The sequence below is a fragment of the Cibotium barometz genome, chromosome 13 (genome assembly GCF_041138505.1).
Source record: "Cibotium barometz isolate CiBa-2024 chromosome 13, ASM4113850v1, whole genome shotgun sequence".
Lineage (NCBI taxonomy): Eukaryota > Viridiplantae > Streptophyta > Polypodiopsida > Cyatheales > Cibotiaceae > Cibotium > Cibotium barometz.
The window spans coordinates 54,200,122-54,213,475 of NC_141058.1; the positions used below are offsets into that span (position 1 = coordinate 54,200,122).

The window sequence follows — 13,354 nt, forward strand, 5'->3', positions numbered from 1 at the left end:
TCAAAGGTGATTAAGGATTACAAGCAAAAGGAATCATTCAGCCAAGTTTCTCACCATTTGCTTCTCTAGTTTTTCTAGTTAATAAGAAAGATGGTTCTTATTAAATATGTATCAATTATAGAGCCTTAAACAAACTTACAATAAATATGTATCAATTATAGAGCCTTAAACAATCTTACAATAAAACATCGATATGCAATGCCAAGGATTAATGATTTGATAGACGCTCTAGGTGGAGCTAAGGTCTTCAGTAAGATAGATTTAAAAAGTGGATATCATCAGATTCGTATTAAAGATGATGTATCTAAGATTGCTTTTCGTACTTGTTGTGGTCACTATATAAGTACTTTGTAATGCCATTTGGGTCGCTTACTAATGCACCAACGACATTTATGATGTTAATGAATGATGTCTTTAGGCCATTAATTGGTGGGTAAATTCGTGGTGGATTTTATTGATGATATTTTTCATGTAGGCCAAAAACCCAATGATGTGTAGCATGGGGGTACCAACGGGGACACAGGGGGCACATGAGTATGGTGTGTGACCGGTAAGGTACACACTGGATGCCCAGGGTCACTGGTATATAATGGGTGGTTAAACATGGTATGCCAAGCTAGGTTTATGTTTGCTAATTTTGAGTTCTTCTCTCTCATTTTTTTTTTTTTGCATGAGGCTTGAATCAGAGATCTATGTTGCCTTACATGGAGGCCTAACATTGGTGTCATAGTCTGCCCCCATGAGCGTAAGACCAGTGTGCTCTGAAGACTACACTAGCCAAGAAGGATACTCAGGAGTGGGCACCTACTAGAGCCAGCGAGATCTACCCAGTATAACCTAGAATAATCTACCCAATTAAATTTTAGCCATTGGTTACGTATTAAACAGTTATAGGTTTCTTTAAGTAGAAGCTACTTTGCAAAAGCCTTTTAGATTCTTCATTATTACAAAGAGATAAACACTTTTATGCTAGTGTGCACTATTGCAAAGATACAACAATTTTATGCTAGTGTTGGAGTGTGCACTAGCAAAGAGAAAAACAATTTTATGCTATGGTAGTGTGCACTAGCAAACATATAAGCACTTCTATGCTAGTGTCTTCAAAGAGATAACTGCTAGTGTGCAACTACTGGAAATTTCATTATTGAATAATGGACTAATTTGGTGTAGGGTAAGTAATGCATATATTGAAAACCTTGATTTTATTTTCTAATGCACTAAAGAACACACAGCTCTAATAAATTCAAACAAATAAACTAAATATATATATAACTAAATCTCCTCTCTCACAAATAAATAACTTATTGGCACCGTGCAAGGGTTTGTACTATGGAGGAGGGCAACGAAATTGAGCATGGGGCCGAAGAGCAGAGCTGCGATGGCGGAGCTGCCCCCATGGATATAATCCATCAACAACAAGCCCACTGCTTCGCATCCCTCTACCCTGCAGCCCAAGATCTCCCCCTCCACCCTCCCCCTGCTATCGATTGCAACTACGCCCACTTCTTCATCGTTGGTACGTCGCCCTCTCAAATACTCTTTTCATAAACCCTAAACACTTCCTCCTGAAAATTTGGTCCCAAAATCCTCAAGAGTTCAAGTTTGCATTCGGTAATCCTCAGGATCTCAAGTTTGGCTTTTAGAAACCCCCTTACATCGGTCTGCAAACCCTAGAACCAGGAAACCCTAGACATCTCTGTTTTTGAAAACCCTGAATTGGATCCATGATTGCCTCAACCAGTCCTTATTTTGTTAGCTTTTGGAAAACATGGATGATGGAAAACCTGGCATCAGGCTTTGCTTCATTAAAATCCTTTTATTTATTTTGCAGACTTTATGAAGGAGGGCCATGATCAGTACATTTACAGGCACAATAATGGGTATGTAACTCACGTTAGCAGTGCATGTCCTATGTGTCATGCTGTTCAAAGAAAGCTTTTTTCACCTGTCGTTGTTATACGGAGTCATGCATGTTAAGCTTGAAATTAGGCTTCTGCCAAGTCAGTGGAAACGGTAATGTGCTGAAATGGCAGCACCAGCCCTTTCCAGCCACCACGAGATCACCTGTCATTGTCATGTGTGGTGTTGGGGGCTGTCGGTTTTCAGAGGTGAATGGCCTCCCACGCCCATTGAGTACTCCGTATAGATAATCAAAACTTGGCTGTTTTACTAACCATGCTTAAGGGAGTTTTTGGAAAGCATTTTGGCACGTTGGCTGCTCAAGTTTGGGTGAATCTGTTATGTGTGGAGCTGTCGGTTTTCAGAGGTGAATGGCCTTCCACGCCCATTCAGAGAAGCCTGTGCATTGTTATAACCAGGCCTCTTTAAGGCACAGTTGTGTCAATACTCCGTATAGATAATCAAAACTTGGCCGCTTTACTAACTATGCTTCGAGGATGTCATAGTTTTTGGAAAACATTTTAGCACGTTGGCTGCTCAAGTTTGGGTAGCGTTCTTGATGCTTACCATCTGTTCTAAGAAGCTTTTACATTGCTGGTGCTTACAATAACCACATATCTTGGCTCTCCAGAAAAGCTCAGCTTTTACAAGTGTTCACTGTTTATGATCACATGCCTGTATTCATAATATGGTTTCAAAAAAGCTTGTGCGTTATAGGATTGGCTCCAACCCATACTGCTCTAGATAACAATGCTTCGGTCACTGCGGTGGATTTCAATGTGGGAAAGCAAAGCCGGGCTGAAATGAAGGCCACAGGAAAACGTAAGAATGTGAGTCTTTTAAGCGTGCAGAAGACCTTGTCATCAAAGCATTTTTGCAAAACTCATATTACAGGGCCCAAGATGACATTGTTACTAAAGAGTGGTTCAAGGCCAATCACAATATAGTGTTGAATGTGATGGGCTCTACTGTTGTAGGATGCGCGTGTGCTGGAGCCTACTTCTGCACTATGCAAAGTTGTTTCGAATGACACGACGTACATCATCAGGTTTTGTTACTTGTTTTCTTGAGATGGTTATCTATGTTGGAGCATTACTTGACATGAGGATATGGCAAGATGTAATAGATATTGACATTACTTTGATCAAATGGCATGCTCATAATAGATGTTGTGTAAGGGGGGCTCTTTTGGAAGTCAATGAGCGCCTTATAAAGGAGCCCTCTCTTCTTAAAACTAAGGTAGATCTCAACCTTTGCTGATTTTTAAATGCTATATATGTATGTTGCATACCATGCATGAGTTTGCAGGCAAGAGAGTTTGCAGGTGTGAGATTGTCTACACATACAATTCTTTCAATTCAATGTGACTTGGGGTGATGGGGCAGTTCTTTGATATTTTTACCTTGTCTGCAGGCAGCTAGTGAAGGTTATATAGCCATTATGATGCCAAGGCCAGGTGATTGGAAGAAAGCTGCATCAACGTTTTTGACTGGCAATGAGTATGCAGAACGCGGCCCCCTTCCGAAAAGTTCAGGGACAACTCTATGAGCTTGCATGCTCAGGACCCGAAGATAAATTTTAAGTGGATCGTGATGATGAATGTCGTAGGAACATTTTGGGGAATTTTATGCACCACTAAAAATGTGCTCCCCTTAAATGGGATCTCATCCTGGTTGTTGCTTGAGAAGATTTTGAGTCCAAGCTCTTTTCAAGAGCTTGAAATAAGGCACAGATGTAATTGTCAAGGTGGTGGTGGTGAGCATATAACAAGCTGCCTCCAGGTAGAGCTTGTATGATCTTTGTGTTTTGTGACCCTGTGAGTGATACCACTAGACCTTGAAGCCTCATCAGTGGTATGCATTGCACACCCATGTTCTCTTGGTGAGTTGCATCAAATTTAGCTCTGCCTGGACTTTCCAATATGGAGCTTTCAGGAAGGCCTTGTCCCTATAACATATTTAACGGGAAAACTATGTTGGTGATGGGTGTGCGTTTATACTACCTTGTTGCCTACTTTGAGTATTTGCTTGGTTTGCTGGACTTATTTAGCTGGAAAAATTGGTAGCAACGGTTTTTAAATGTATTGTCCTAGGTTTGGTCTCTATACTCATGTGAAGTATCCCTTCACAAGGGTGCTCCTGATTGCTAGGTTTGTTTACAGCCTCAAAGTACTGCTTCACAGGGATGCTGCGGACTTAACATCAGGCTAGGGTTTGGTCTCTGTCTTGTGTATAGTATCACTTCACAAGGGACATCTTGGGATGATGTTTCATGGGCACCCTTGTGCCCCCTATTGGTTGAGACCGTAAAACCTTAGTCTGCACATCTTCAAGGCTCCCGTAAAACCTTAGTCTGCACATCTCTTTCCTTTTTACTCTAAACCTAACCTTTCTACTCTAGCTTCCAAGAAGATATGGCCGCACCAAGAAGACCAAAAGACGAGATTGAGGAGATATCCTTGCACAACAAGAAGGATGATGATGGTGCTTGGGTAGGAGAGGCATTTCGTAAGAGCGCTTGGGTGCTGTAATCGGGCCTCACCGAGTTCGACGACGAAATGTACTGGAGCACCATTGGAAAGGTCCTTTACAATGCTTCAAGAAGGCAAGCAATGGAAAACTAGTGGCTACGGTACAACATGTTTACACAGCACGAGATATCCATCTTCGCCAACAAACTCGATTTTCATACAATTGTAAGTATCGCAGGTAGAAAGGGGCATGTGAGATTTTCTGAGAGAGATGTTTCAATCCAAGTCAACTTATTTCTTGTTTGCAGATATTTTTCCTTCAAACATGGTAGAGGAGGAACCATTGGAACGCCTTACCGGAACATTTCAAGCATTGCATGCAGACATTGGTCAGGCAATGTTTTCTTGTAAAACAAGTGCAGAACTTCTTAAGCAAAAGGTCTTCTTTTATCGACACTCCTATTTGGTGCCAAAGCAGGACGATGGGTTTGGTAAGCTACAGATAATCACATCTCCACCACTATCTTCTATAGAATGGCTAATTCCAGATGCTTGGACTGTAATGGTCATGAAATCAAAGATGCTTTGTGATATACAAGGGTCTTTGAAGTTTGCAAAGCCCTCTCGATCTGTGAGTCTTAGTTGGGTATGCCCAATACATCTTTTTGCCAAGATGTTCAATCAATTTTGTTTCTCACAAACACCTACCATGTTTGTGTGCAAGAAGGTATTAGGTGATGACATGGTAGCCTTGCTTGGAGACCAGTGGAGGACTATAAAAGGGATACATAAGGATGACACATTCAAGTGCAATATAGTAAAATCTAGTGTCTCGTTTCGATATCTCAAAGCTCGTGCCACACTACGGTCTATGCCTAGAGTGTGCGTCTAACTGTTTGGAATGCGTAATGTAATCTTGTCTAAATATCCCTCCCACTGATATGCTCAATGTTTATGCACAAGATGTGTGTATTCAATAGAGATCATCATCTTCACAAGACACAATCAAGACAAAATGTGTATATCAATGCTAATATATTTATGTCACCACATATAAAATTATGTTCATCACACACTTTGTTTTCACTTTGTTTTTGAATGTGTTTTTATTAGCATATGAGGGTGGTGTAATTTATAAACTAGAACAAAAATATCTTTATCTCTAGTTTTCTTGGTGAGTATTAATAATGAGAGAGAGAGAGAGAGTGTGTGTGTGTGTGTGAGAGAGAGAGAGAGTTTACGCTCCTCGCGCACCGTTTGTTGCCACCGGCGTTTGCTGAGTGTGGCGTTGTCGCTCTTGCTTGCCTTTCGTGTGTGGCTGTTATTGTCCACCATTCATGTGCCTTGGCACCGGTGTACCCGCACTTGGCCTGCGATGCACAGCTGTGCCTTGTCTTCGCGCGTTGGGGGACGTTGTGCATGCTCCGCTTCGTTTCTGTTCCCGAATCCCCACCACACCACACCGTCTTCTCTTCTACTATGCAGCCTTCCGTTTCAATTGGAAATAAGGATGTGGCACCGTCTAAGGGTTCCCCACCTTTCCTTTTTCCCATTGTGTAGCCTCTCAAGTTTTATGAAAAGCTGTGCTCGCCCTTTTATCAAGGGTTGTAACCTTTTTAAACTCACCCTTTCTTGCACCTTAATCTCGTGTTTTTTCAAATTCCCCTCCCAAGTTTGTGTGCAAGTAGACATCCCACTCTCGGCTTGGTACTCCTCGACTCTTTTTGAATTGCCCATCCCCTGTGATCAAGTGCTCGACAATATCGATACCACACTTGGCATATTTGTTGCCGAAAATATTTTCCAATTACATAATTTTTTTGCGGTCACTTCCGTCTCAAAACACCATTAGATTTTGTTTCACTCTTTTCGAGTATGATGGCATTGTTGCATCTCTTTTATATGTGGTACCATCATAAAATGCTTCTTGGTACCATCATAAAATGCTTCCGACGACCAAGTGAGATCATCATGTGTGATAAATATTATGGGAGATGCACATAACAATAGTAAATGGACATGTGCGGACACAAAACTCATACATGCATGCAATACTCGGACAATAACATGATCCCGAGTATCCAAAAAATGCACCAGTGGTGTCGTGCAGGGAAACTAGCCTGAAATGGGTTAGAGATAGTATGTACAATTTGTTTGATCTAAGGCTTTGTATACATTGTCCACCAGGCAATTGAATTTTGGCATGGGTTGTGTTAAGCCGACCCATGTTTCCCATGGCAAAAGATTATGGCTAGCTGTGGGAGACAGCAAGGCACATTTTCTTTGCATATTTTTGCCAAAGGGGAAATCTAGCCATACCCAAAGGGTGGTTGTATCGTGTTGGGGGATCTACGCTTACACTCAGGGTGTTAACCGAGGTAAGGGCCTTGTAGGGTTCATGAAGGGACTGACCATTGGGGAGCAAGAGCTATGTGTCGAGTTTGGGATTTGGAAGGGTATCAAAAGTAGCAAGGATTTTCAGCCAGTCTTGGTCGACTTTGTCACTATTGATAGAAGCAACCATGTATGGCACCCGCGCGTCATCAAGGATTTTCAGTCAGTCTTGGTCAACTTTGTCACTATTGATAGAAGCAACCATGTATGGCACCCACGCGTCATCAAGGACTTGATGTTGACAAGCATTGCAAACAAAGAGATCTTCACCGCGGGTGGTGGTCACAGAGTCTTCGGCGGCAAAGGTACCTTTGGCCATGGGATGTGAGTGCCAAATATTTAGATTTACTTTGAGCATTTGAGACCCTTTGTGTGGAGGTAGACATGGTTTTTTTCCTTTGGCCATGGGATGTGAGTGCCAAGTATTTAGATTTACTTTGAGCATTTGAGACCCTTTGTGCGGAGGTAGACATGATATGTGTCATAGTCATGGATCAGTTATGTCGCATGAAGGGTCTACCCAAGATGCTATCATAGACAGCGTTACGAAAGTCCATGACTACAAATGTGAGGTTGAAGGTCATGTCACAGACTTTTATGTTGAGGTCATGCATTAGGCCCAGGGGTCGTACAGATTTCCCATCCGCAAGCTTTATCACCAATGTGGTGGGATCAAGGTGTGGTGGCCCCAGTTTTCCCAACATGTTCTTGTGAGAATGCTTACGCTAGCACCTCCATCCAGGATGCCTTTTACCACATGTCCATTATAGGAAATAGGCAGGGCTGTGTTTGTGTCATCACCTTCAAAGTAGTGGCCCATCACATTTACTTGAATTGTTGGTGCACCTTTGGATTATGGGTTGTGGTGATGGAGTAGTTCAGGATGATGGGGCTCAGATTCATTCGATGAATCTAAGTTAGCTCTCTCCTCCACAGAAGCCTGTAGTTTTCGTTCCATAAAATCCCTAAGGTCATTCCATAAATTTGGATTACCTTTTAACAAGGTTCCAATGGGCATTTGGATTTGGGAGGAAAGGAAGGCTGAGAGGTCGGCAAGGTCACGTTGATGAGGAGCTTTCACAGGTGTGGGGCCATGATCATAAGGTGGACCACCAAGAATAGTATATGGAAGCTCAGTGTGCTCCTTATTTGACGAGGGTGGAGGTCGAGATTTGGGTGACGTAGGAGGGTAAAATACCTCAAAAAATTTTGTGTGGGCACCTCATGAGTCCTTCTCAGACTTTGTGTCACTGTTCGCATCAAATTGTTTGATGTGAATGGGGGATTTGGGCTTGGCCGTGCCAGTGGAATGGGCACTGGAGGATTAGGATTCACATCTGGGGCAAGAGTCTTGTTTGTCAAAGTCATGTTGGCAAACGGATCTTCCATGTGGCCTTGAATATAAGTGGGGGCTCCTGCCTTACTTGGTGCAAAAGTTCAAGGTCTATGGGGGATGGCACGCACTCAGGTATTGGGTCAAAGGTCACAAAAATGGGCGGCGGTTCAAGTTGAGCCTAGTAGTGCTCTGCCAGTGCTTAGGCCTCCTGAAGACATTGCTTCTCGAGAATGGCATTGGGATATCCTGTGAACCGTTTTTACCGTTTGGTGAGTTTTTGGAGGCTGCATAGGTGAGTGGCATTTCGGCTTGATCATCATTCTCGGAGGAGAATGATGTGGTCTTTGTTGAGCCAATGCAGATGCTAACCCAATCGTCACCTTGGCCAATGTGCTTAGAGCATTGTTTCTTTTGGGATGTGGCCCTGTTTAGCTTGGCCTGCAGTCGTATGATGACATTCAATGGGACAATCGATATCTTCCCATGTTGAATGCTCAACACGTTGAGGGATGGCATGCCTTCGACTGTGGAGTGAGAAACTGGTTGCAAGGGGCAATCCTTGAAGTAATGGTCGATTCCGCAGCCATGACATTGCGGTTGCATTGGCAGGTATTTCTTTTGAGGACATTTGACCACTCTATGGGGTCCTTGTTGGTAGAGGAAACACAGAAGAGGTGGTTTGCCTATAGGGGTACACATGCACAATTGGTTTAGGGTCCATGTGAGGCACCGACAAAGGGAGATGATGTGTTATGGGTGCCTAGGGGGGGTGGAGTGCATGGGCTCTAGGGGTTTAGCAATGGACCTGGTTTGAATCTTTCCCTGAGCAATGGGGTTTGCCTGGAGAGGCAATGGTTGGAGTGAAAAGATGGGCACTGGAGAAGGTCATGGTGGTGCTATGCGTGATTAGTTAGTTGGGGGTGGCACCACCAGTAAGGCTTGGTGCCCGGGAGGAGAGGGAGGTAATGTTTCAAATGAGCTTTGGGTTGTCATTGGTGCGGTGGCCAATTGCGTGGAATAGCTTTCTCGCATGTTGTCATCGAGAAAGATCACCCATTTGCAGGCTTGATCAAAGGTGGAGGGGTCCTTGACCAACATGTGGTTATTAAGTCTTGGATTGTGCAAGCCTAAAAGGAAACAATCCATTAAGTTCTTGTCACGCAATTTTTCCCTTGATTTGCAATGTGAATCGAGGTCCTTAATGTGTGTGATGTAGACGCGTAAGGTTTTCTCTGGTTCTTGTTTTTTCCAATTGGAACAATTGAATGACGGGGCTCCATTTGGGCCTGTAGGGTGCAAAACCAAGAATGAAGGTCTCTCTCACTGCTTTGAAAGCGTTTTTCTGCCGAGGGTCCAAGGATTGGAACCATTGCATTGCCTTGCCTTCAAGGATGAGTCCAAGGAGATGGACTTTGGTTGCATCATTTAAAATTTCAAATGCCTGGATAGATTTGGTTAAAGACCCGGTAAATAAATGTCCACGGGAATTAATTTGTCTACCCTGCGAATGGCACTATAGGAATTTATACTAAACATGCCTCCTGTAATGGTGGAATATGCAGTCTCCAACTCCGTGGAATTTCGGCATAAGTTTAAAAACTTTCACTCACATGGGCTGTGTATTGTATGTCTATAGGTGCAAGTGTTGTGCCACTCCCCTTCCTAGTGCTTGTGCTATGCTTGGAATGTCAATTTGGGGACTAAGGAGAGGTGGTGCAAGGGTGGGGGTGGGAATAGATCCATGGATAGAGAAGGAGGTATGTGAGTGTGCTCGAGCCGTCTATCACATCGGGGTGCATATATGGAGGGGCCCCACTAGATGAGGGCTCTTCATAGATTGTTTCGCCCTCAAACGTGTTTGGCATGGTGACCACATGTAAATGTGCAATGGTGGCTAGGGTGCCACTGAATGGAATGGAGGAACTTGGGGCATGCAACCATGACCGAAAGGTGTCCATGGTGTGCGGGGAAGCTTAGAAAAGCTTCAACGGTGCGCACGTGAGCCCGAAATAGGAGTTTTGGCTCTCTTTTGCCTTACGTTGTGAACACACCCTTAAGGTTAAAAATGGTCTTTTTTGGTGTTTCGTGTGCGTAAAAACCACCCTAGTGAGTTAGGGAGGTAGACCATAAGCACCTCTAAAGATTCAAAAATTTTGAATTTTTTTAAAAGGTACAGTACGCCTGTGGCTTTGGGACGGTAAGGCCGTGGATTAGGTATGGTATGCTCGTGGTGGCTTTGGTATGGTACAGCTATGGCTTTGGTATGATACAATCGTTGTTTAGGTACGGTACGCTCGTGTTTTTGGTACGGTACAACCGTGGCTTAAGTACGGTATGGTTATGGTGGTAAGTTTTTTTTTGGAGATTTTTTTTCCCCCGAGAAGGTCCGTCCAGACACTTATGAGTGTACACCCATGGCTTTAGGTGTGAACGGTCGTGGTAAATTTTTTTTTCCAAATTTGAATTCAAATTTGGAGGGAGGTGATTGTTGAGTGGGGGACAACTAAGATCCCCTCATTAATGCAAGGTAGGTGGGAAAAGGCTAAAGTTAGAGGCAAACTCTAAATTATTGGGTTTCAACTAATTTAGAGGCACTCTAACTTAACTAAAGACTAATCCTTCTTAATTCCATTGTTAATCACCTTCTAACCCTTTTCTTTGCTCTCTAATTACTCCCTAAGAGCGAGGAGTTTAGGGATGGGGATTTGATAGGTGAATTAGCAATGTTTAGGCTAACCCAATGATGTGAGCATCACTAATTCATCTCTCTAATTAACCCACTCAAAAGAGTAAAAATTAGGTAAATGAGACCTAATTAGCACTAATTCTCACTAATTACGAGCTAATGGGAATGGACTAGGCATGGAATTAGGTCAAGGCAAGTGTTTATAACACTAATGCCACTCCAATTACTCCAATTGCAAGCAATTATCTCAAGTTTTTGAGTTTTTGCTCTCTTTAAGTTCACTTATCACACTAACTAGTAGATTAGTGAAAATTAATGAAAATTAAGAGATTATTTATGATTTTTTTGGGTGTTCTGGTGGATTGGGGTTCTATCTAACATTCCTAAAATACCTATGTACACTAATCTAACACAAAACATGTTTGGAAGCAAAAAATTAGCAAAAAACACTATGTTTAAGCAAAAACCCTCTCCTTTGAGCTCTTTAATCACCCAAATCTATAGTTTTTTAAACATAAAAACTCGCTAATCCTATTCCCAACCACAAGAAATGTAAAAAATCAAAACAATAATAATAAAAGCAACAAAAAAATCAACACAACAAATCCAACAACCAAAAACTGAATGCCACAGCTACTTACTTGGCACCGGGCTATGGAGACTCTGTCAGATTCGAATCAATGATGGCTTTGACAAGTAGCATAGTCGCTCATCATCCCGCACTCTTTGTCACATCGAGGCAGATGCTCTAATCCAATAGGTGGTGCAACCTCTCTCATGAGAAGATCATGTGGGATCGATCTCCGCGAAAGACGATCACGTTGGTAGCCTAATTGCTAAAGCAAGAGGGCGAGAAGAAGCAAGAGGGAAGCAAGAGAGAACCCTAACCCTAAGCAAGAGGGAAGCAAGAGAGAACCCTAACCCTAAGCACATAACACATGCTAGATTAGAGTTGCAAGAGAGAGGGAGAGAGAGAACACTCCACTTCTATTACACAAATGGGAGAATGAGTTACAAATAAGAGAAATTAGCTTTTACAGTTCTAAGCCTTTTCCCACAAGGCCGCCTAGGAGTAACCTGAGGTGTCCAAAGTATAGTTACAAGGATTTTCTCTATGGTTTAGCCAATTGACCAAGATCCTCTTGTCTGTCCTTTGAAGCTCAATAATAGGAGCACATGTAGGGCATTTCCCATCAAATGACGAGCTTTACAATATAGTGCCAGTGCCCATTACATAAGTGTACGGACATAGTTGTTGTAGGAATGTGTTAACCAATATGTGATTTACAAGCTCTAACTTGGAGTTAAAATTTTGTATCCAAAATGGAATTTTCTACGGAATGCATCTTCAAGTGTGATAGTGGCCTTGCTAACCTCACATGGACTTGCAATGAACCTAAAAAAGCCTTGATAAAACTCTCCATCATTATTCTTTCATCAAAACTATGTGGATCACAATGTTTTCTTTCAAACTTGGCAAATCTACCTACATGGCTTTTCAATGTCTCATTTTCTCCTTCAAAGAAACCTCCCAGTGTAATTAGGGTAGTGGACTCAAGGTAGGTGAAAATTTCCCAAGAAAGTCCGTTACTAAACCCCTCCCAGGTAGCAATCCTATGGGCTTCATGTTTCTCCATGTCATAGAACCAATTTTTATTGGGGTACATGTATCCAGCTATCATACATTAAAGAATTAAATTTCTAACATGAGTGTTTGCTTCCTCACTTCCAATCCCATCATAAGGTTTTATATCAATCCTTCTAGGTTTAAGAGGAGTCTTGATTGCATCATTGTCTCCCCTACACTCTTTTTTGCTTCTATTCATAAGAATCTCTTCGGCCTCTACAACTTGGTTATCTACAAAGTTATCAAGAAACTCATCTTAGATTCTTTAGAAAACTAGCAGCATCATCATCTAAAGAGTTCTCATGTTCTTTATCAACGTTTTCTATAGTTTGGGTTGCAAACTCTCTAGAACTCATGCTTTTGGGTGATAGCAGTGCATATATATTACTATAAGTTCAAAAAAAGAGCTAACAAGCTAAAATAAAAAAATGTACTATGAGCTCCACAAAAAATTATATAGGTTCGCATCACTGGACCACAATGCGAAGGAAAGGGTCCCATTGGGCGTGCCACTGTTAGGAAATATTCTTGAGGCTAAGCTATGGAGCTAAACCCAAGCCCAAGAACACCTAGCAAAGAAAGCTGCTGCTGCTGAAAACTGACAGCTCTGTTCAACTCCCAAAACCAAATATGCGACTATGTAACTGTCTAGAGTGTGAAATGTAACATTGTCTAAATATCCCTCCAACTGATATACTCAATGTTTATGCACAAGACATGTGTGTATTAAATAGAGATAATCATCTTCACAAGACAAAATGGGTATATCAATGCTAATATATTTATGTTACCACATATAAAATTTATTTTCATCGCACACCTTGACAATGAATAATCTTGTTTGAATGTCTTTTTACTAGCATATGAGAGTGTTGCAATTTATAAACAATGGTATTGAATAGAAAATATCTTATCGCAGTCTTTCTTGGTAAGCTTGAAGAT

At 42.1% G+C, this 13,354-nt stretch overlaps 1 protein-coding gene across 2 annotated transcripts; it reads left to right on the forward strand.

Annotated features, from left to right (window-relative positions):
- Positions 1-1,296: 1,296 nt before the first annotated feature.
- Positions 1,297-3,881, forward strand: LOC147632852 (Single hybrid motif superfamily protein). 2 transcript variants are annotated; one of them, XM_086807718.1, is made up of 6 exons: positions 1,297-1,516; positions 1,832-1,880; positions 2,531-2,729; positions 2,877-2,947; positions 3,066-3,138; positions 3,313-3,881. In XM_086807718.1, the coding sequence occupies exons 1-6, from the start codon at positions 1,330-1,332 to the stop codon at positions 3,445-3,447; spliced, it is 714 nt and encodes a 237-aa protein (XP_086663844.1). In that variant the 5' UTR covers positions 1,297-1,329; the 3' UTR covers positions 3,448-3,881. The 2 variants fall into 2 exon arrangements, with proteins under 2 accessions (XP_086663844.1, XP_086663845.1); XM_086807719.1 differs by having other exon boundaries at positions 1,298-1,516; positions 2,603-2,729.
- The last annotated feature ends 9,473 nt before the right edge of the window (positions 3,882-13,354 follow it).